Source organism: Vipera berus, assembly GCF_964194415.1.
Source record: "Vipera berus genome assembly, chromosome: 1".
NCBI classification, from domain to species: domain Eukaryota; kingdom Metazoa; phylum Chordata; class Lepidosauria; order Squamata; family Viperidae; genus Vipera; species Vipera berus.
The window spans coordinates 408,370-427,336 of record NC_138202.1 but is presented as its reverse complement, the minus strand read 5'-3'; the positions used below and the strand labels follow the sequence as shown (position 1 = coordinate 427,336).

Genomic DNA, 18,967 nt, shown 5'->3' with positions numbered 1-18,967 from the left:
AACCTCTTCCTCCACCCACCCACCCCCGCCCATCCACAGCCCCCGTTGGGCAACTTCCTCCTTATCTTCCACGGGCCTGTTGACTTTAAGGCTCGCCCTTTGCCAGGCAGGCTAATTTACGAGGCAAGCCACGCCAAAAGCAAAGCCTGCAGAAGCAAAGAAGGGCCGTTGCAGCTTCTTCAGCCTGAGTGTGCTGTAAAATTTCCTTGTCAAGCCCGGCGGGATGTGGGCCGGTTACCGCTGAAGTATGAAGGCCCAACGGCCATTTTGTGCTGCTCCGATTCACGGAGTCGCCGTCAAAACACTGGAGGCTCGGGGGGGAGGGGGTCTTCTTAAAAACTGCCCACCCATGAAGTACACCCACGTCACATTAAACCACTCTTTGTTTTCTAAATGTACGCCACCTTCCATAAAAGCACAGGTACTCCTCGACTTATGACAACTGGGAACAGAATTTCCGTCGCTAAGTGAATCATGCAGTCATTAAGCCAATCCCCGTGGACCTTGCCTGTTGGAAGCAGACTGGGGAGCTCCCGAGGGGCGAGTGGGTGGCCCTGGTAAAGTACAGGCCGGCTGCCAAGTGCCCAGACTTGGATCACACGGCTGTGGGGAATGCTGGACGGACCGGTCACAAGTCACCTCCTTCAGTGCCCTTGTAACTTTCAAGGGTCGCTAAACAAACGCTGCCAGCGCTGCCAGCGAGGGCGAAACTGTTTGTGAATCACTTCAGGGGATCCGTTATCATTAGAAAAACAAACATGTTTATTAAAAGGCCGACATTCCCAGGGGGCCCTTTCCCTTCGGCTGCTTCCAGAGTGGGGCAGGACCAACCAGCTGTGCTTCGGAAGAGGCGGACAGGCAATCCGGACGAAAGCGGAGGGGGGGGGAAAGTCACGGCCAGGTGTGGGGTACGGGTTCAAGGAGTCACGTCCTCTTCTGGCCTCCCCGGCCTCCAGCCAGGCTTCCCCCCCAAAAAAAAACGTTTAAAATCCAGGCGGAAAATAATTTAAAACACACAAATATATTATTTCTGTCTCCCAGAAGACATCCGGAGAAAACCTCCCAGGGCTGCTGATGTTCAGGAGCCGGCAAGATAAATTCCTGGGGGGGGGGAGAAGGAAAGAAGAAGGGGGGGGTGTCACAGCCAACACAGTACTCAGCCGTGGGGGCTCTGCAGGGGAATCCCCCGCCCCCCCTCGCCCCTCAGGCCAAGGCTGCTGCCCAGCAGGGAGGCCTGGCTTGTCACAGCCCCCCCCCCCAAGAGGATCTGGGGGTCCTCCTTGACCGCAGCAGCAGGCAGGCAGAGGCCACGGAGGCCCTCCCCATCCTGGCTTGGGGAAGGTTGGGGGAGGCCAGCGGGCCCGTCTACTCGACCCTGCTTGGACCCCAGGAGGCCAAGGCTTGGGGGTCCGCTGTGGGCCCCGCCTTGCACAGGACGGGCCAAGCTGGCCCAAGGTCAGGGGAGGGCCACCCAGGTGGGGGGGTGGCCCAGGAGCCGAGCTCACTCCAGAGAAGGAAGGAGCCGGCACGCCTGGCCCGCTGGAGGATCTGGAGGGGGGTCCATTGGTGGGAGGGGGACAGTTTTGTTTGGGCAGGACTGCAGCTACAGCCCCCCCCAGTTCTCGGCCTGGGGGGTCCTGAACAGGCCGGGTGGGGAGAGGCTGCCCCAGAGACCCGGCACGGAGGAGGAGGAGGAGGCTGTTGTGGATACTGTCGCCACCCGAGGGAGCGACTCGGTCGCCAGGCGAGAGACGGGAGGGCACCAGGGCTGCTCTGGGCAAGCCGGGCTTCTCCCTCTCTTGGCCCCAGGAAGGAGGACATCCTGACATTCTGCCAGGAAACCTGCGGAGACTTGTGCTGGCAGCTGCCAGGAGCCACGACCGACTCCAAGGTGTGGAAGGAAGAAACCAAACCCAGGTGAATCTCCCGTTCTCACTGGTTTCGCCTGTTTCAAAGCAGGGCTGGCCAACCGGGGCGACTTTAAGGCCCGCGGACTGCGACTCCCAGAGTTCCCCAGGCCAGCAGGGCTGCCTTGGGAGCCGTGCCCTCCCTGCAGAGGCCGGCTGGGGGATTCTGGGAGTTGAAGTCCGGGAGTCTTAGTGTCGCCCTGCTTTCAACATCTACGTCTTCCTGTTGAGGAGGAGAAATCCAAAGGTCAGTGTTTCTTCTACTCTGGCACTGCCTGCAAACCCTCGGGAACCGAGGTTCTCCCCACCTCAAAATTCAACAAGACCAAGAAACCAGCGAAGCCTCCAAGCAGCCTAAAAAGCAGGGCCTTGGGGGCCCCAAATGTGGGTTGCTGGGAAAAGAGCGAATCTCTGCCCGGTCTGGGGTCCTGGGAGGGAGGGAGGGGCTGGCATGGAGCAGAGCCCTGCTAGGACTGGGGGAGGCAGGGAGCCCGGGCACCCCGCCGGGCAAGGCGCTGCGGGGGAGGTGCAGAGTGAGATAATAAAGGCGCAGTCTAGCACAATACCAACAAAGAAGAAAAACAACAGCTCTCAAAAGAAACCAGCATGGCTGCATAAAGAACTCTCTGATAAACTGAAAGATAAAAAGGACAAGTATAAGAATTGGAAAGAGGGGCACATAACTAAGGCAGAATATCAGTAAACAGCCCGTGCCTGCAAAGATGAAGTAAGGAAAGCTAAGGCTCAAAATGAACTAAGGCTTGCGACCAAAGTCAAAAATAACAAAAAATGCTTCTTTCAACATATAAAAAACAAGAAAAAAGTTAAGGAAATGATTGGTCCATTAGTGGGGGAAAGTGGCAAGAAGGTGACAAGCAACAGGGAGAAAGCAGAACTATTTAACTCGTTTTTTGCATCTGTCTTTACACAAAGGGAAAAAACAGTCCAACCTATCAAAAATAGTGCCATAAAAAACAGAATAGAAACGCAAGTAAGATAGGCAAGAAAATGGTAAGTGAGCACCTGTCCAGCCTAGACGAGTTCAAATCACCAGGACCAGATGGATTACACCCCAAGGTTCTCAAGGAACTGGCAGACGTGATCTCAGAACCACTGAACTATATTTTTCATAGATCCTGGAGCAGTGGGGAACTACCAGAGGACTGGAAGAGAGCTGATGTAGTTCCCATCTTCAAAAAAGGGGAAAAAACTAGATCCAGGAAACTACAGACCTATCAGCCTGACCTCAATACCTGGGAAGATTCTGGAAAAGAAAATCAAACAACAAATCAGCGAACACCTTGATGCGAACAAAGTTATCACTAAAAGCCAACATGGGTTTGTCAAAAACAGATCGTGCCAGACAAATCTTATTGCGTTCTTTGACCAAGTGACAAAATTAGTGGACCAGAGGAATGCTGTAGATATAATTTACTTGGACTTCAGTAAGGCATTTGATAAAATAGATCACAACCTACTACTTAATAAGACAGAAAAATGTGGGTTAGACAGCATCACCACCAGATGGATTCGTAGCTGGCTGACAGGCCGTACTCAGCATGGGGTCCTCAATGGAACCGCATCTACATGGAAGGAAGTGTGTAGTGGGGTGCCCCAGGGCTCTGTTCTGGGCCCAGTGCTCTTCAACATCTTCATCAATGATTTGGATGAGGGGATAGATGGGGAACTCATCAAAATTGCAGACGACACCAAGCTGGCAGGAATAGCCAATACTCCAGAAGATAGGCTTAAGATACAGAAGGATCTGGACAGACTCGAACACTGGGCACTATCTAACAAAATGAAATTCAATTGTGAAAAAAGTAAGGTTCTGCATTTAGGCAGGAAAAAACAAATGCACAGGTATAGTATAGGTGGTACCTTGCTCGATAGTAGTAACTGTGAGAGGGATCTCGGAGTCCTAGCGGACAATCACTTCAATATGAGCCAGCTGTGTGCTGCAGCTGCCAAAAAAGCCAACACAGTGCTAGGCTGCATGAACAGAGGGATAGAATCAAGATCACGTGAAGTACTAATACCACTTTACAATGCCTTGGTAAGGCCACACCTGGAATACTGCACCCAGTTTTGGTCACCACGATGTAAAAAAGATGTCAAGACTCTAGAAAGGGTACAGAGAAGAGCAACAAAGATGATTGGGGGATGGAGGCTAAAACATATGAACAGTTGCTGGAATTGGGTATGTCCAGTTTAATGAAGAGAAGGACGAGCGGGGACTTGATAGCAGTGTTCCAATATCTCAGGGGCTGCCCCAAAGAAGAGGGAGTCAAGCTATTCTCCAAAGGGTCCAAAGGCAGGACAAGAAGCAACGGATGGAAACTAATCAAGAGAGAAGCAACCTAGAACTAAGGAGAAACTTCCTGACAGTTAGAACAACTAACCAGTGGAACAACCTGCCTCCAGAAGCGGTGAATGCTCCAACACTGGAAGTTTTTAAGAAGAGACTGGACAGCCATTTGTCTGAAATGGTATAGGGTTTCCTGCCTGAGCAGGGGGTTGGACTAGATGACCTCCAAGGTCCCTTCCAAATTATTATTATAGAGCAGCCAGGAACTGGGGGCGGTTTGAGCCTGAGGGAGGGGAGGGGCAGTGTGTGTCTGAAATCACAGTGGACACGCTGGAGGGACCTTTGCGGGTGACCCTGACAGGGGCAGAGAAAAGAGAAACGGGTCGTCATCCCTAATGGCCGGATCCAGCCCAGGGCGTTGGATATCCTGCTTGACCAGCAGGTTGGCCTAGATGACCTCCAAGGACCCTTTGGACTCGGTTATTCTGCTGCCACACTGGCACACCCCTCTTTGGCCAGCACCCAGGGGTGACCCTACGCCAGGCCCAGGATGCCCGCCTGCCAGCTGAGAGAGAGCATGGCAGGCGCCTACCTGGGGCAAGAGGGACCCCCGGTGCGGCCCGGCCCCCTCACCTGTGGCAAATCTCTTCTTCACCAGCGACATCCGGTAGCCGCTGCCCACCAGCTCCACGTCGGCCCCCGAGACGGTGCTGCCCTCGCTGGTGAACTGGGCGGCCACCGGGGTGGGCCTGCTGGGGCCGTCCAAGGGCTCCCAGCTGGCCAGGAGGCGGCCTGAGCCTGAGGGCGGGGAGAGAGGAAGGTGAAGGGGGCGCTGCTCCCCCCTCCGCCCTGCCCACGGCTGAGGAAGGGCCGCCTGGCCCACCCACCCCCGCTCACCTCCCTGGCCCTGGGTGCTGGGGACGTCCAGGAGCCGCCACAGCAGGCGCTTCTCCTCCAGGTTCCTGCAGGGGGAGACAGAGGGAGCGCTCTTGGGTGCAGCCGCCAGGGGGGTGACCCCCACCCGTGTACTCCAGCACTGGCCATCTGGGAACACCCCCCCCCCGCCCGACTGGGCTGCCTGGGGACTGGGCCAGGTCTTTGGCCATCTCTCAATTAGAGGAGGGGGAGACACGGGGCACTGAGGCATCAGCCCCCCCCCAGTTCCAGTTTTGTTCCTATTTGATGTCGGGGATCAAAGTGCCCCGAAATCTCCACCCTGGGGACGAAGGGCCCAAATACGGCTCAGGGTCACTCGGGGCAGAGCAGGAAAATAAAATGAGTGAAATAAAACAGAATTGGGCTTTTCCCGCCAGGGGGGAGGTTGGCAGTCGGGCAAGGGACCCCCAGACAGCCACAGAAGCCCAGCCCCCCCCCTTCAGAAGGTGCCCACAGGAAAAGCCGGGGTGGGGTGCCCCAAAGGTGTCCTCCCCCAGCCATCTTCATGAAAAGCCGGCTCTGGCTTGGCCTTTGCCCCCGCCCAAGGGCAGACCCGGGGGGGGGAGAGCCCTGCGGGGGCCGTGCCAGGGGGCCAGGCCTGCAGTGCCAGCCCCACGAAGGGAGGGGAGGCTGGCCAAGGGGGAAGGGTGCCCCTTTGCCCAGCCTGTGGGCCATCCGAGGCGCCTGCAGCCACCAGCCATGCCCACCGTGCCAGCCTGCCTCCTCCTCCTCCTGGGGATTCGCCGGGTTCGTGACGAACCCCTGGGGGCCTTTGGGTGGCCTTCCGGTGCCAGCGGCCAAATCTCACCCAGGTGCCGCCTTCCCCGGGGCCCTTAGTGCCCTCCCCTTGCCCGCCCCCCCGCTTACCAGCAGGCCTTGGGCTGGGGCTGGACGTTGGCCACGGCCTCCTCGATGGGCAGCAGCACCTGGACGTTGGTGAGAGCCACGGCCGAGGCCAGAGCGGCGGCGTTGTAGCGGTAGTCCACGCTCACCCGGGTGGCCTCTGTGGCGCACTCCCAGCTGACCGACAGCTGCAGTGGGGCCCACTCCGGCCCCTGCCTGGAGTACTGAGGGTGAGCAGGTGTGTGTGTGTGTATCTACATGGGTGGGTGTGTTTGTGCATCACACACCTGCCCCCTCCCACCCAGGTCTGTTTCCCGCCTCAGCCAAGAGGAACCAAAGAGGGCTGCCCCCCCCAGCCCACATGCCAGCCCCCAGGAGGGCAGAGACTACAAACCCCAGTTTGCCCAGCAAGCAGGGAGAGTGGCTGGGGGTTTTTGGAACCGTAGTCCACAACGCAGGAGGCCCTGTGAGAGCCTGGAGCGAAGGGGCCACAGGTAACCCCCCAGCCCGGATGCCAACCCCAAAGAATGGCCACCCCTATAATCTTCACCAGGGAGCGCCATTAAGAACGCCACCCACCATCACACAGTCTGCGCTTAATTAAACCAAGGTTAATTGTTTCCTGAGGGAGGAACGGACCCACTCCGTGCAGCGATGCTAAGCAAGGCAGGACTCGGTCAGTCCGTGGATGGGGGACCACCAGGAGACCCCAGGGCGCTGGGAGACTGGGAAGTTGAGAAACACCCCAGGAGGAGAAAGTGGCAAAGCCCCACCCCCCGACACACCAGCCCCACCAAGGCCTCCCCTTTGCACCCACCACGGTTTGGGGACGGGGTCCTGCCCACCCCTCAACTGGGACTCAAGCACCTTCCCGGTTGCTCCGGCCTCCCTCCGTGGTCAGACCGGGAAGGTCAGCAGGCAGAGCGCCACCCCGGCCCTTGCGGCTCTGAGGCAAAGGCTTCGCTTGCCCTGCTGACCGGCCGACGCCCCCCCAGGCGGCCTCACCTGGTATCTGAGCAGGGTCACGTTGTAATAGGGGGCAGCCCCCGCCTGCTCGGCTTGTTTCTGCAGGTGCCCAGTCAGGGCGGCCATGTTGAGCCAGAAATCCCTGCTGCTGGGGTCGCTCTGTGAGGAGTCACTGTGTGGGGCGGGGGGGAGAGTGGGTGGGCAGGAGAGACCGGGGGGGGGGTTGGTTGAACCAGCCGGTTTGTCATTGCAGCTTCCAGGCCCCCTCCCATCTCTCCAGCCCCCCCCCCCGACCTCTGTGCCTGCCAGGGGCTTTCAGGGACCTGCTCACCCCGTAGCTCCCCTCAGCCCCCCCTCAGCCCCCCCCACCCTGGGCACCTGAAGAGCAGGCTGGAGTTGGGCAGGAACTGCTCGATGGGCGCCGTGTGCAGCAGGCGGAAGCTGAGGACCGGGGGAGCCGGGGCACTGCTGAAGACCCGGATGATGCCCGCCGGGAAGGACATGGTCAGCTCCCCGGTGACCTTGACCAGGCAGCTGTGGAGACAGGGAGGGGCCGGTCGGGTACCGGGCCGGTTCGCTCCCCCCCCAGCCCCGAGGAGGGCCGAGGCCCCAGCTGGTGCAGCTGCCCCTGAGTGGGGCAGGAGAGGGCCCCCCAGCCTAAGGGCTCCAGGAAGAGGTGGGGGCCGTGGGGAGGGCAGGGCGTTAGGGGTCTCAGAGGGCCACCCAATTGGCTGAAGGGCTGGCCGGTCCGGCAGGTGGAACTGGTACAAGGCCAGGGAAGGGGCGCCCGCAGCTCCCCCGCCCAGCAGGCACTCCGGTAGAAGAGCCCTGGGGTCTCAGCCCCCCCTGCCCCCCAGTACCTGTCGGCCTTCTGGCCCTTGAAGTAGGCGTGGATGTACTCCGTGAAGGCCGTGGCCACGGGTAGGGCGCCCTGGGAGCCCAGGACCACAGGGGAGGGCCCACGGGAGACGCCTGGCACGGAAGGAAGGAGAGCGGGGTCCCTCAGCTGCTCCTGGCCTCCCCAAGGCCCCTGGCCCAGGCAGGGGTCCCGCCACGCTCCCCTCCCCCCGGCCGGAGAGCACCTACCCAGGGCCGGCGGCTGCGGTGGCTGCTGCTGGGGGGCCGTGAAGAGGCCGCGCTCGGTCAGGGCGGAGGTGCTCTGGGAGGAGGTCAGAGCGGCCAGTGGGGCAGGGCTGAAGGAGCGGGGCTGGGGGTGGGAAGAGAGATCAGCCACAGGGCACCGGCAGCCCCTGCCCCCCCTTCTCTGCCAGGGCAGGTGGCCTTCCTGCTGGTGGGGAAACCTCAGCATTGGGGCTTAGCGGGGTGTGTGTTTCCCAGTGCCTGGCCCCATAACCGCCGGAGCTCTGCCACTGGACCCCCCCAGCCAAGATGCCACCCACTGGGTCCAGGGAGCAACGGGGCGCCTGGAGGCTCTGCAGAGGGCGCAGGGCTGGGCATTTGGGCTTCGGGGGGTGGGGGGGTAAGGCCGCCCCTGCCAGGGCTGCCCCTTCTGGGACTGGCACCCACGTCTGGGTCGGGCAGGGCTGCCCGAGGACCCTGCCCACCACCTGCCGGCCGCAGCACTCACCGTCTCGGCCCCAAGGCTGCTGGCCGACGTGGCCGAGGGCCTCTTGCAGAGCGTTCGCCGAACAGGAGCTGCCGTGGGGGGCCAGGGGGCATGTGGGACCGGAGGAGGGAAGGGGACTGAAAGTCAAGAGAAGGGGGGTGACTGAAGGGGCACAGCAAACGGGGTGCCCCTTTCCCCCCAAAGTGGAAGCAGCTTCCTCCCACGGCCCCTCCCAGAAGTAGCGGGGCCAACGTCCACCGGGCTTCCCCTGGTGGCAGGCAGTTCCACCGGCCAATCCCGTTTCCGAGCGCTGTTCCTCTTTCCCCAAATGCCAAGATCTGCACCCAGAGCACGAGGGGAGGGGACAGAGCTCTTGCTGTTTCCCTTTGCCCTCCAGGGGAGACCCCCCCCCAAGATGGAGCTGCCAAGCCTCCCTCCCGGGAGAATCCCAGGGGCTGCGGGGTTGAGGGGTTCTGGGAGGGGGGCAAATGGGCCTTTGGCTGCAATTCTCAGCAGGTACTTAAGGGGGGGAGCCAAAGTTAACCCTCTCCCCTTTTGTCTCTCTTGCTGCAACCCCCCCCTCCTCAACCACCAGGAGCCCCAGCCCCAGTTCCCCCACCACTCACCGTGCTCAGAGGAGGCATCCGAGGCAGAAGGGCCCCTGCTGTCCAGGTCGCGGCCCCGGGGGGCCCAGGGGGAGGGGCTGGTGGAGTCCCCGCTGCTGAGGGGGGCCGGGGAAGAGGAGGAGGAGGAGGCCGAGTTGGAGGAGAGGCAGCTGTCGCGCTCCCCGGTCCGAGGGGCCCCGTCCGAGGCCGCCGGGCTGCGAGGTCGGGCCGCCCAGAGCCGCCGGCCGCCGGTCCCGGCCTCGGAGAAGAAGAGGTCGGGGGAGCAGGCGGAGAAGGCCCGGGCCCCTGCGGGGGGCCAGGAGGCCCCGGAGACCGCCCAGCCTGGCTCTACCCCGAAGTGGGCGTCTTGGGGGGCGGAGGGCTGGGGCAGCCAGGGGTTGGGCCTGTCCTCGGACCAAAGCGCCCCACGGCTGCCCCGGAAGGCAAGGGCACCTTTGGGGGTCCTTTGGCCAGGGGGGCTCAGGGGGGTGGCCGGTCGGGAACTCCACAGGCGGGAATCCGGGGAGGGTCCCGTGGCCAGGTGGGGGGGAGAGTCCAGGCCAGAGTCTTCCACGTTCTCGGGGGAGGAGGAGGAGAAGGGGGAAGGGCTGGAGGCCAGCAAGTAGGCTCGGGGCGCTGTGGGGAGACAGAAGGAGAGAGGGGCAGAGGGTTAAGGGGGAGTTGGGGGCTGCAGGGCCCACCCAGCAGTGGAAAGAAGAGTGATATTGGGGCGCAAAGGCTGATGGGGCGGCCCTGAAGGGGGTGGCCCTAGATTGGACCCACCCCTCAAATCCACTGATCTGCCTCACTTGCAATCCTAAAGCTGCCCCCCCCCGGGTGTCTCTGCAGTGGGCATCAGGCGTGGGCACCCCCCACGGCCGGCTCCGGAGTGAGGAGGACCAGCCAGGACAAAGGAGCCGGACGCCCCTGCCTCCCCCACAGGCCCATCCCCAGCCTGGCAGTCTGAGCACAGGGATGCCCCCCCCCCAGGCTCTGCTCGTGCCCAGACGTGGGAGGGTCTGCCCCTCTGCCGTCTCTCTCTGGCCCAGCGGGCTCCTGTGGAAAGGGGCTGGGGTCCATGGGGCAGGAGGCAGGGAGGGGCACGAAGGCTTGGCCACCCACGCCAGGCCCGCCTGAGCCCTTTCCCCAAAGAGCCTCGGGGTCTCCAGGCTCGGAAAAGGAGGGGAACACGGGACTCACCCACCGGGGTCCTTTGGGAGCCTTTCCCAGGCCAGATCTGGGCAGCTCACCTGCCCCCCCCGGGCCTTTGGCTAAAGGGGGGTGGGCTTGCGGCAGGTGCCAGCTGAGCAGGGGGCCAGCAGGCAGGACCAGCAGCTCCGGCCATGGGGGCCGATTCCCCCTGCAGCTCGGCCGGGCCAGGAGCAGCTTGGCTCAAGGGCAGAGGCGGCAGATGGCAGCGAGCGGCACAGCGGGCACCGTGCCCAGCCAGCGCCTCCTGCCCGATCATTTCATTGCTTTCTTGAGCCAAGGCCTCTGCTCGGGGAAGGCCTCTGCTCCCATAAGGCACTGCCGGCCATTCGCTCCCAGGCTGTGGGGCGCCCAGACCTCCGAAGGGGGCTTTCTCCCCTTGGCTGGCAAAGCCCCCAGCCGCTCAGATGGGGGCCTCATGTGGGCCAGACCCTACACTGCTTTCACCGCAATGGCTGGGCGGAGAACCTCCATGGACAGCAGCAGTTTCGTCTTCCCGATGACACACAGCAAGGCTGGGTCCCCTGAAAGGGTGGCCAAAGGGTGGGGGCTCCTCCCTCTTGGGCACTCCCTGCCCCCCCCCCCCGCTTTCAAAACCTCTTCCGCATACCTGCCAGAGGAAGCCGTGTCTCTCCCCATGCAAGAGACATGCAGGGAACACACCCTCCCCCCCCCCTTGCCTGCGTAAAAGCAACACTTCCTGCTGTTGTCACAAAGGCCTTCTCAAAAGGCGTCACGGCAGCCCAAACGGGTTGGTCCTGTTACATCCCCCCCCATCCACACACACACACACACACACACGCCCTAGAAGCCCCAAAAGTGCTAGAACTAAGCCGATCTGTTCAGTCGGGGAGCCTCAGGAAGGCCAGAACACGGAGAAGCAGCTGGCAAATGGGGAGGGGGGGGACAAGGCCGCATCCCCCTCCCCTTGTCCATTCAACTTTGTTCGTTCCCCTTACTCATTCGAAAAGATCTTGGCAAGCTTGAACAATGGGCCCTATCCTACAAAATGAGTTTCAATGTGGAGAAAAGCAAAGTTTTACATTTAGGCAAGAAAAATCCAAGGTACAGGTACAGACTGGGCGAGAGGTGGCTTAAAAACAGCCACTGTGCGAGGGACCTCGGAGTCTTAGTGGACGATCGCTTGACCGGGAGCCGGGCGTGTGCGGCAGCCGCCAAAAAAGCTAACACAATCCTGGGTTTCATAAACAGAGGCATAGAATCAAGATCACGCAGAGTATTGGTGCCGCTTTATAAAGCCTTAGGAAGGCCACACCTGGAACACCTGCATCCAGTTTTGGTCACCGCATTGCAAAAAAAGATGTTGTGACTTTGGGAAAAGTGCAGAGAAGAGCAACTAAGAGGATCAAAGGCCTGGAGGCTGAAACATAGGAAGAACGGCTGCAGGAATTGGGAATGGCCAGTCTAGAGAAAAGAAGGACCGGGGGGTGGGAGGATGATGGTAGCAGCATTCCAATATTTCAGGGGCTGCCCCAAAGAAGAAGAGGGGGTCAAGCTATTCCCCAAAGCGCCTGAAGGCAGGACAAGAAACATTGGATGGAAACTGGCTAAAGAGAGAAGCAACCTGGAATTAAGGAGAAACTTCCTGACAGCGAGGACAATTAACCAGTGGAACAGTTTGCTACCAGAAGTCGTGGGGGCTCCATCACTGGAGGTTTTTAAGAAGAGACTGGACAGTCGTTTGTCCGGAATGGCATAGGGTGTCACTGCACGTTCTTTTTTGTGTTCGTCAGAAAAGTTCATTTCTAACTGTACATTTTTCCCCTGCTCTCTGCACCTGTTGTGATAACTTATCTGGTAACCATAGTGAATCCCATATGACTAGCTATGTTATGGTTTCAGTCTGTTTAGTGCGCATGTCTAGAGAAAGTTCTGAGTTGTTATCTGTATTGTTTTCTTCACTTTGCTGTTACTGACTATTACGTTAGGATGTAGTGAGCTAGCTCTGTATAATATATATTTAGTTTTTATATTATATATTAAGTAAAAGGTATTTAGTAAGATTATGCGTCGTGTTTTTCTTGCCTTCCTGCAAGCATATCATGCATTCTCTGAAGCACGGTCCGTCGCCCTCTACAAAGGTGATTTTTACCTTGACATTTTGGTATCGAGGATGGTTTGATTTATGTTTTTGGAGATGCATGTTTCTGCGGCTGTTATCAGTTAGTTAGTGCTAGTGAGGCAGCGGTGATTAACTGCTGAAACATGTCAGGAAGGAAGCCACGGCTAAAAAGGAGTCTTTCTGTGGGCCAGCTCCCTTCAACTTTAAGAACTCCGATAGCTTCGGCCACACGCCTTGGAGAAGACGCACCTGCTCCTGTCGACGATGCAAGGTCAGTCACTCCTTTTTCTACTTTTCCAAGCTCCCTGGCAGCTGTTTTTGGAAATGTTCACACTCCAGGGGCTCAAGATGAATTTCAAAGGCTTGGAGCGAAACCTAAAGTTCAGCCAAAGAAAATTTCTTCTGCTCCTTCAAGCCCCAAGCAAACTATGCGAGATAGGGCTATGCAAGGCTACTGTGAACAAATTGGGGTTTTTGAAAGGCGTTTGCAGCAGGCAAAGAAATATGTGTCAATGGTTCAGCAATATGAGAGGAATTATGAGCATGAACCGGCCATATTGCCACACCCACAAGGAGAAGCCATATTGCCTCCTTCTTCCCCAAAGCCTAAGTCACGCCCATCATTGAGTGTCATGCAAGACGAATGGGAACCGGAGGCTCCTATGTCACATGATTATGGGCTGTCTCAAAGGACATACAGAGCCACAGTGATGCCTGAAGCAAATGTTATAGCACCATCTACTGGTGAAGCTGCATTAAGACATGAATTGGAGCTCTCACTCTCGCAATTGTCTATGGAGGAGTCTTTGCTCAGAGATACAAGATTTCTGCCATTATCTGAGGCTCCAGTCCCTGATGGTGCTAGGATTCCTGTTACTATTGCTTCTCCTGTTAATATTGCTTCTATGCAAGCCCCTCTACCTGGCAGAACACAGCCATATTTAACCCACATGCAATTGCCACCGGGTTCTTATATGCGAAGGCCAGTGTCATCTGCAGATTATGCTACTGCACCAGCCCCAGCGCCAGCGCCTCCTGCTGGCCAGGGTAGAATAGCAGCTCAAAGACAGTCACAGCCAGCACCAAGACTACCGGCAGCTTCAATGCAACTGCCGCATGTCCAGGCACAGACGCCACTGGTGCCCCCTGCAGGTTATGGTCGGATTACACAACCTGCACAGCCAGTACCTCAATTGCATATTCCTCATCAAACATCTTCCATTGTACCACTGGCTGGTGATTCAAAATTAAAGAAGTCAGGACAGAATTACAGGGCATGGGTCAGTGAGGTTGGACTTTTGCTACGCAGAGAAGGTACTCACATGATGGTGTTTAATCCTCCTGCCCAGCCATGGACTCCTGACATATGGGACTTGGATAATAGAGCATGCACAACATTATTGATGTCAATGGACATTGAATTGCAGCTCACGTTTTCACAAGATGCAACTGCCCAACAAATTTGGACTCAGTTAGAAACATGTTATCGGCCTACATCAATTGAGTCTACATGTTTGCTTTTGTCTGAGTTCCATGGTTCCAAATTAAAACCTGGTGAACATATTGGAGCACATTTGACTAAAATGAAAGGTATTAGAAAAGAACTGGGCGAAAAAGGCTATCCTATTGATGATTTTCAAATGATCAGCATTATCATCAATTCTTTGAATCATGAGTGGAAAGATGCTATTTCCAAGATTAATCAAGTGCCTATTGCTCAACGCACAGTGGATCATGTATGCAGAATTTTAGCCGAAGAAGAGGCACTTATGCAAGCTGCACCACATTTAAGGGAACCACCTGCATCAAGAGCTTCAGCGAGGCGTGCCTTCCGTGGAAGGACTTACGTTCCAAGAATGCCAAGATGCTACATCTGCAATCGTGTGGGACATGCCACCCGGGATTGTCCCCAACGAGTTCCAGCGCCCGTCACGTACCAGCCCAGAGGAACAGATTCCAGAGGAGGCAGAGGTAGAGGCGGACGACAAGGTCGTGGTCGTGGTTCCAGGCGTGATCCACAAGCTCCACTTGTCACATTGGTTGTGACCAACGATCCACAGCCTCAACCAGAGTATGACAGACGACTTCTTTGGACTTTGGACAGTGGAGCAGCATTACATGTTACCTACAGAAAAGAGCTTTACACTGAGATGCACGAGCCTGAACCTGAACTTCGTGAACTTTACTCTTTTTCCAATCATCCTGTTCAGGTCATGGGAAAAGGAACTGTCTACATTGAAGAGCTCGGTGCTCTCATTCCAAATGTTTACTATGTTCCGTCTGCCAGTAGTAATTTGCTTAGTCAGAGTCATTTGTCTAGGTTTTCTCATTTTCAGGTTCACCATCTTGAAAAAGCAAGTTATATAGTCAAAGACGGAGATATTGTTGCTGAAACCGTGTTGATTGGTGGTGTTTATTACTTAAAACCAAAGCCTAAGCAGCAAGAGCAGGCAAGTATACACGTTCCAAAAAGCACAGGCCCAGAGAGAGACGTCCCAGAGAGAGATCCTGTTGCTACTCCAAAGGTTCCTAATAATGATAAAAAGACAAAAAAGACACAGGTTGCTCACAGCAAGCCTGGGGTTCCTAATAAAAATGCTAATGTTGAGAATTCACTAACAGGTAAACCTTTGCATTCCAGGTGTATCCATAAGTGGCACAGAAGATTGGGTCATGCCAGATTCCGTGTTCTGAAGAAGATGCCAGAGTTTGCAAGAGGTTTGGATCTAAAGGGGTGTAAGGTGTTCTTGGACTGTGCTGTCTGCAAGAAAGCCAAATCCAAGGCAGCAGCAATTCCAAAACGCGCTACACGCCTGTCAACACGCATTTTTGATTTGGTACACACTGACATAGTTGGTCCTTTTGCACCAACACTTGGTGGTAAAAGATATTTCTTGACAATCGTTGATAATTATTCTAGATATGGATATGTATATCCTATGAAAGAAAAATCTGAGACCTTTCAGATCTTTAAAGACTTTGCTAGTCTTGTCTATACCCAATTCGAGGTCAACATTGCCAGAATCCAGAGTGATCGTGGTGCTGAATTCATGTCTCAGCGTTTCCAGGACTGGATGCGTGAGAATGGGATAGTACATCAGACATCTGCTCCTTATACGCCAGCTGAAAATGGGGTGGCAGAACGCAGAAATGGGGTTTTGCAAACCATGATGCGTTGCCTCCTTGAAGATGCTAACCTCAGTCTTCCATACTGGGGTGAAGCTATCAAATATGCTAACCATATCATCAACCGCACTTGGAGTAGTGTGATAAATCAGACCCCTTATTTCATGTTGTATGGACACAAGCCTGATCTCTCACATCTCCATATTTTTGGTTCCTATGCTATGGTGAATATTCCTTTAGCCCAAAGAAAGAAAGGGGGTCCTGCAGCAAAAAGGATGAGATTTATGGGCATTGATGATAATTCAGAATGGAGCAAATACATTGACTCTCATCATGTTATTGTGGTTTCACAATCTGCTACTTTTGAGGAAGATGCTGACTGGTCCAGGATTCATTCTAACGATCCTGGAGTTTATTTTCCTAGAGATGATGTTGCTGACGCCACACAACCTGATGATCAAGATTCACAGGATAATGTTCCTTCCACGAGTTCTTCTCAACCTACTGTTCCGTCTTCGCAAGCCGCCGATGTTGCTGCTGGCGACAACGATGAAGACGAGGACGACATGGAAGAAGAATGGACGGTTGGCCCGAGACGTTCCAAGAGGTCCACAAAGGGAATTCCTCCAAAACGGTATTCGTGGCAAGTAACAAAAACACCTGTACCTTTGATTTGTAATGTTACACTTCCACCTGAGAAGTTCCGCCCGCTGACCACGACTTTGTCGTCCGCCTCTACCTCTGCCTCCTCTGGAATCTGTTCCTCTGGGCTGGTATGTGACGGGCGCTGGAACTCCTGTTTGAACAAGGGGTTGGACTGGAAGACCTCCAAGGTTCCTTCCAGCTCTGTTCTGAATCTGAACCCACCTCTATGCGGAATAGATATCAGGGACCCTGGACTGGCAGAGGAGGGGCAGGGCTTGAAAGGCGGAGGAGGGACCCTTGGCAGCCTGCGCTGGGCTGAGGCCGAACCGGGGTCAGCAGGTGGAAGAAGCAGCCTCAGGATGACCCACCAGGAGGTTAACCGGGGTCAGTTCTGACCGCCAGTTGGGGAGGAATCGGCTGTCAAGACACACGCCAAAGGTTGAAGGCAAAGCAGCCACGGGAGCCGCTCTCCCTACAAAGAGGGTCCGGGTGGGGGAAGGTGGGGGGCTCCCCTCTGACCCTCCAAGGGGGTGAAGGTGGGACCCTGCAGGGGAGGAAGGGGACCAGTGCCCCTGGATGCTGGGGCCGGAGGTGTTGTGATTCAGCGTCAGCCTGTGATACCGGCAGCTGAGTCTGATGATTCTGAAGAGGAGGAGGAGGAGGGGTTTGGAGAGCCTTTGGTGTCAGAGGGATGCTCTGATGCACTGCAGGACTCTCAGCCTGGCCCCTCCCGTCATGTTCCTCATCAGACTCAGCCGTGTGAGCACGAGGTATTGGATGTAGATGATTCACAGCTGGATCTATTCAGGGATGCTAGGAGCAAGAGGCAATCCAGCAGAGTACAACAGAGAAAGGCCATGAGGCAACTCGGTGAGAGGAGGAGAAGGCAATGAGAAGCCACGTCTTGGGACTGCTGATAAAAGGGGAAGGTGTGGGAGATGCTGGTTGCTGAAGGCAACCGTTTGAAGATCTTCTGCTAGAGTCCTGGTCTGCTATTCCTGTTTAACTCTTGTTTGAACTTTTGATTTCTTTGTAAATAAATTTGGTTGGGTTTTTCCAGGCTGTTGACTATAAAAAGGGGTTGTCCCCGAGATTCAAACAGGGCCGGTCGTAGGCTGGAACAGAACAGGGGGAAGCCGGAGGGTCCCTGCACCAGCCGCCCGGAGTTCCCCCTGGGGGCACCAAGGACCCGGCCCCGAGTGTCCTCCTCCGGCCACCTCCGGCCAAGGGTGCGGCCCTGTGAGGTCAATGAGGGTCCAGCCGGATTTTGAGGGCAACCCCCCCCGGTCTTTCCCTCCTCCCCTCTGCTGCCCTCTTGCTGTTTTCCTTCTTTCTCCCCTCTTTTGCCTCTTTGCCCCAAAGCGGGGCTGAAGAGGGGGGTGGGCACGGCCTCAGCACAGCAGCCCCACCTGAGCCACCTGGGTTGGGGGAGGGTCTCCTACCTTGGCTAAGCCGGCCCAGCATCCCCCCCCTTTCCTCCCTGACCTAAGGCCCTGCTGGGCTGGAGGCGGGATGCTCCTGGGTTTTGGGGAAGCTGCAGCTGCCTGGCCCGGCCCCCTCCCTCCACTCTGCCAAGACGCCCCCCCCGCTGCCCCAAAACCTCTCTGGGGAAAAGCCGGGCCTTGGTCACCTGTGAAGGCTTCGTCCAGCGGAGGCCCAAACAAGGCGCTGGCGGGAAGGGCCTCTGGCTTGCTTTGGCCCTCGCAGCTGGAGAAAGAGAAGAGGGAGGGAGAGAGGGAGGGGCCGGCAGAGAAAAGACCCCCGTTATTCCCAGAAAGCCCCTTCCCGTGGGGGAGGGGGGGCTTGGTCTGGCCAGCAGGGCTCAAGGTGGCTGGCATAGGTTTCCAGCCTCTCCTGGGGAAAAGGGGAGGGGCCCTCTGTGTGTGTGTGTGTGTGTGTGTGTGTGTGTGTGTCTTTGCTCCTAATATTTTGATCTGCTTACTTAGCACTGAGGTACCCCCCCCATCATTCTCCCCTCCCCCCACCCCCAGGGGGGCAAGCAATGTCCGGGGGGACTGCAAGGTTCCTTCCTGTGGGGCAGCAGCTCCAAGCAAGATCCTTCCTGCCCCCCCAGTCACGCCCCCCCAATGACAACTCCCTAATCCCCAGAGCAAACAAGGAAGCTGGCACAAAGCTGCCCCCCCTGCCCCCAGCCGCTCCGTGCCAGAGGCAGCAAGCCGAGACCCGGGCATACCTGCTCAACCGAGGCAGCAGGTTGGGGGTCGCAGCGCTTCCTGGCTGACCGCCTGCCAAGGGAGGGTGAGGAAGGGGCAGAAAGAGAAAGGTCAGCGGGCGGAAGTGCCCCCCACCCCACCCTCCCCCGCCCCCTGGCCTTGCGGCCTCACCTCTCTCTCCTGCACCCGGGGCCGGGCCGGAGTTGGTGGGCACGGCAGCAGCCGAAGGGAAGGTTTTCAAGTGCCCTGGAAGGAAAGGGGGACAACTGGAGAGGCACCCCGAGTCTGGGTCCAGAGAGGGGTCAGCACCTCCCCGGCCACGGAAGGGGCCCCCTCTTTGGGGAGGCTGCAACCGGGCCAAGAGGGAGCAGCCGAAGCTGAGCAGCTGCAGAGAGCGCGATGGGGGGGTGTCCTCCAGCACTAGCATCAAGCCCCCCGCCCAGGCCTGTCTGCAGTGCAGGAAAGCTCCGCACTTGGGGGGGGCACCGATGGCCCGCAGACCCCCCCTGGCTGTGTGCGTCGGTTGTACCAGCCCCGGTGCGTCTTCGGGAGCAAAAATTAAGACAAGACCCAAGGCCTCGGTCTTGACCAGATGGAC

General features: G+C 57.4%; 1 protein-coding gene across 5 annotated transcripts in view; it reads right to left on the bottom strand.

The window, feature by feature from the left end:
* Window positions 1-744: 744 nt before the first annotated feature.
* Window positions 745-18,967, bottom strand: part of FCHO1 (FCH and mu domain containing endocytic adaptor 1) — a 35,160-nt gene continuing 16,937 nt past the window's right edge. For 4 of the 5 annotated variants that reach the window (XM_081315227.1, XM_081315230.1, XM_081315228.1 and 1 more), the window contains 12 exons: window positions 18,541-18,615; window positions 18,390-18,441; window positions 17,826-17,902; window positions 9,154-9,768; window positions 8,549-8,664; window positions 7,821-8,167; window positions 7,339-7,494; window positions 7,000-7,132; window positions 6,019-6,218; window positions 5,113-5,177; window positions 4,849-5,013; window positions 745-1,101 (listed from right to left, as the gene is read on the bottom strand). In XM_081315227.1, coding sequence (XP_081171353.1) covers window positions 1,079-1,101; window positions 4,849-5,013; window positions 5,113-5,177; window positions 6,019-6,218; window positions 7,000-7,132; window positions 7,339-7,494; window positions 7,821-8,167; window positions 8,549-8,664; window positions 9,154-9,768; window positions 17,826-17,902; window positions 18,390-18,441; window positions 18,541-18,615 — 2,024 coding nt within the window. In that variant the 3' untranslated portion in view covers window positions 745-1,078. The remainder of the gene's footprint in view (window positions 1,102-4,848; window positions 5,014-5,112; window positions 5,178-6,018; window positions 6,219-6,999; window positions 7,133-7,338; window positions 7,495-7,820; window positions 8,168-8,548; window positions 8,665-9,153; window positions 9,769-17,825; window positions 17,903-18,389; window positions 18,442-18,540; window positions 18,616-18,967) is intronic. The other variant, XM_081315231.1, reaches the window with a different exon arrangement.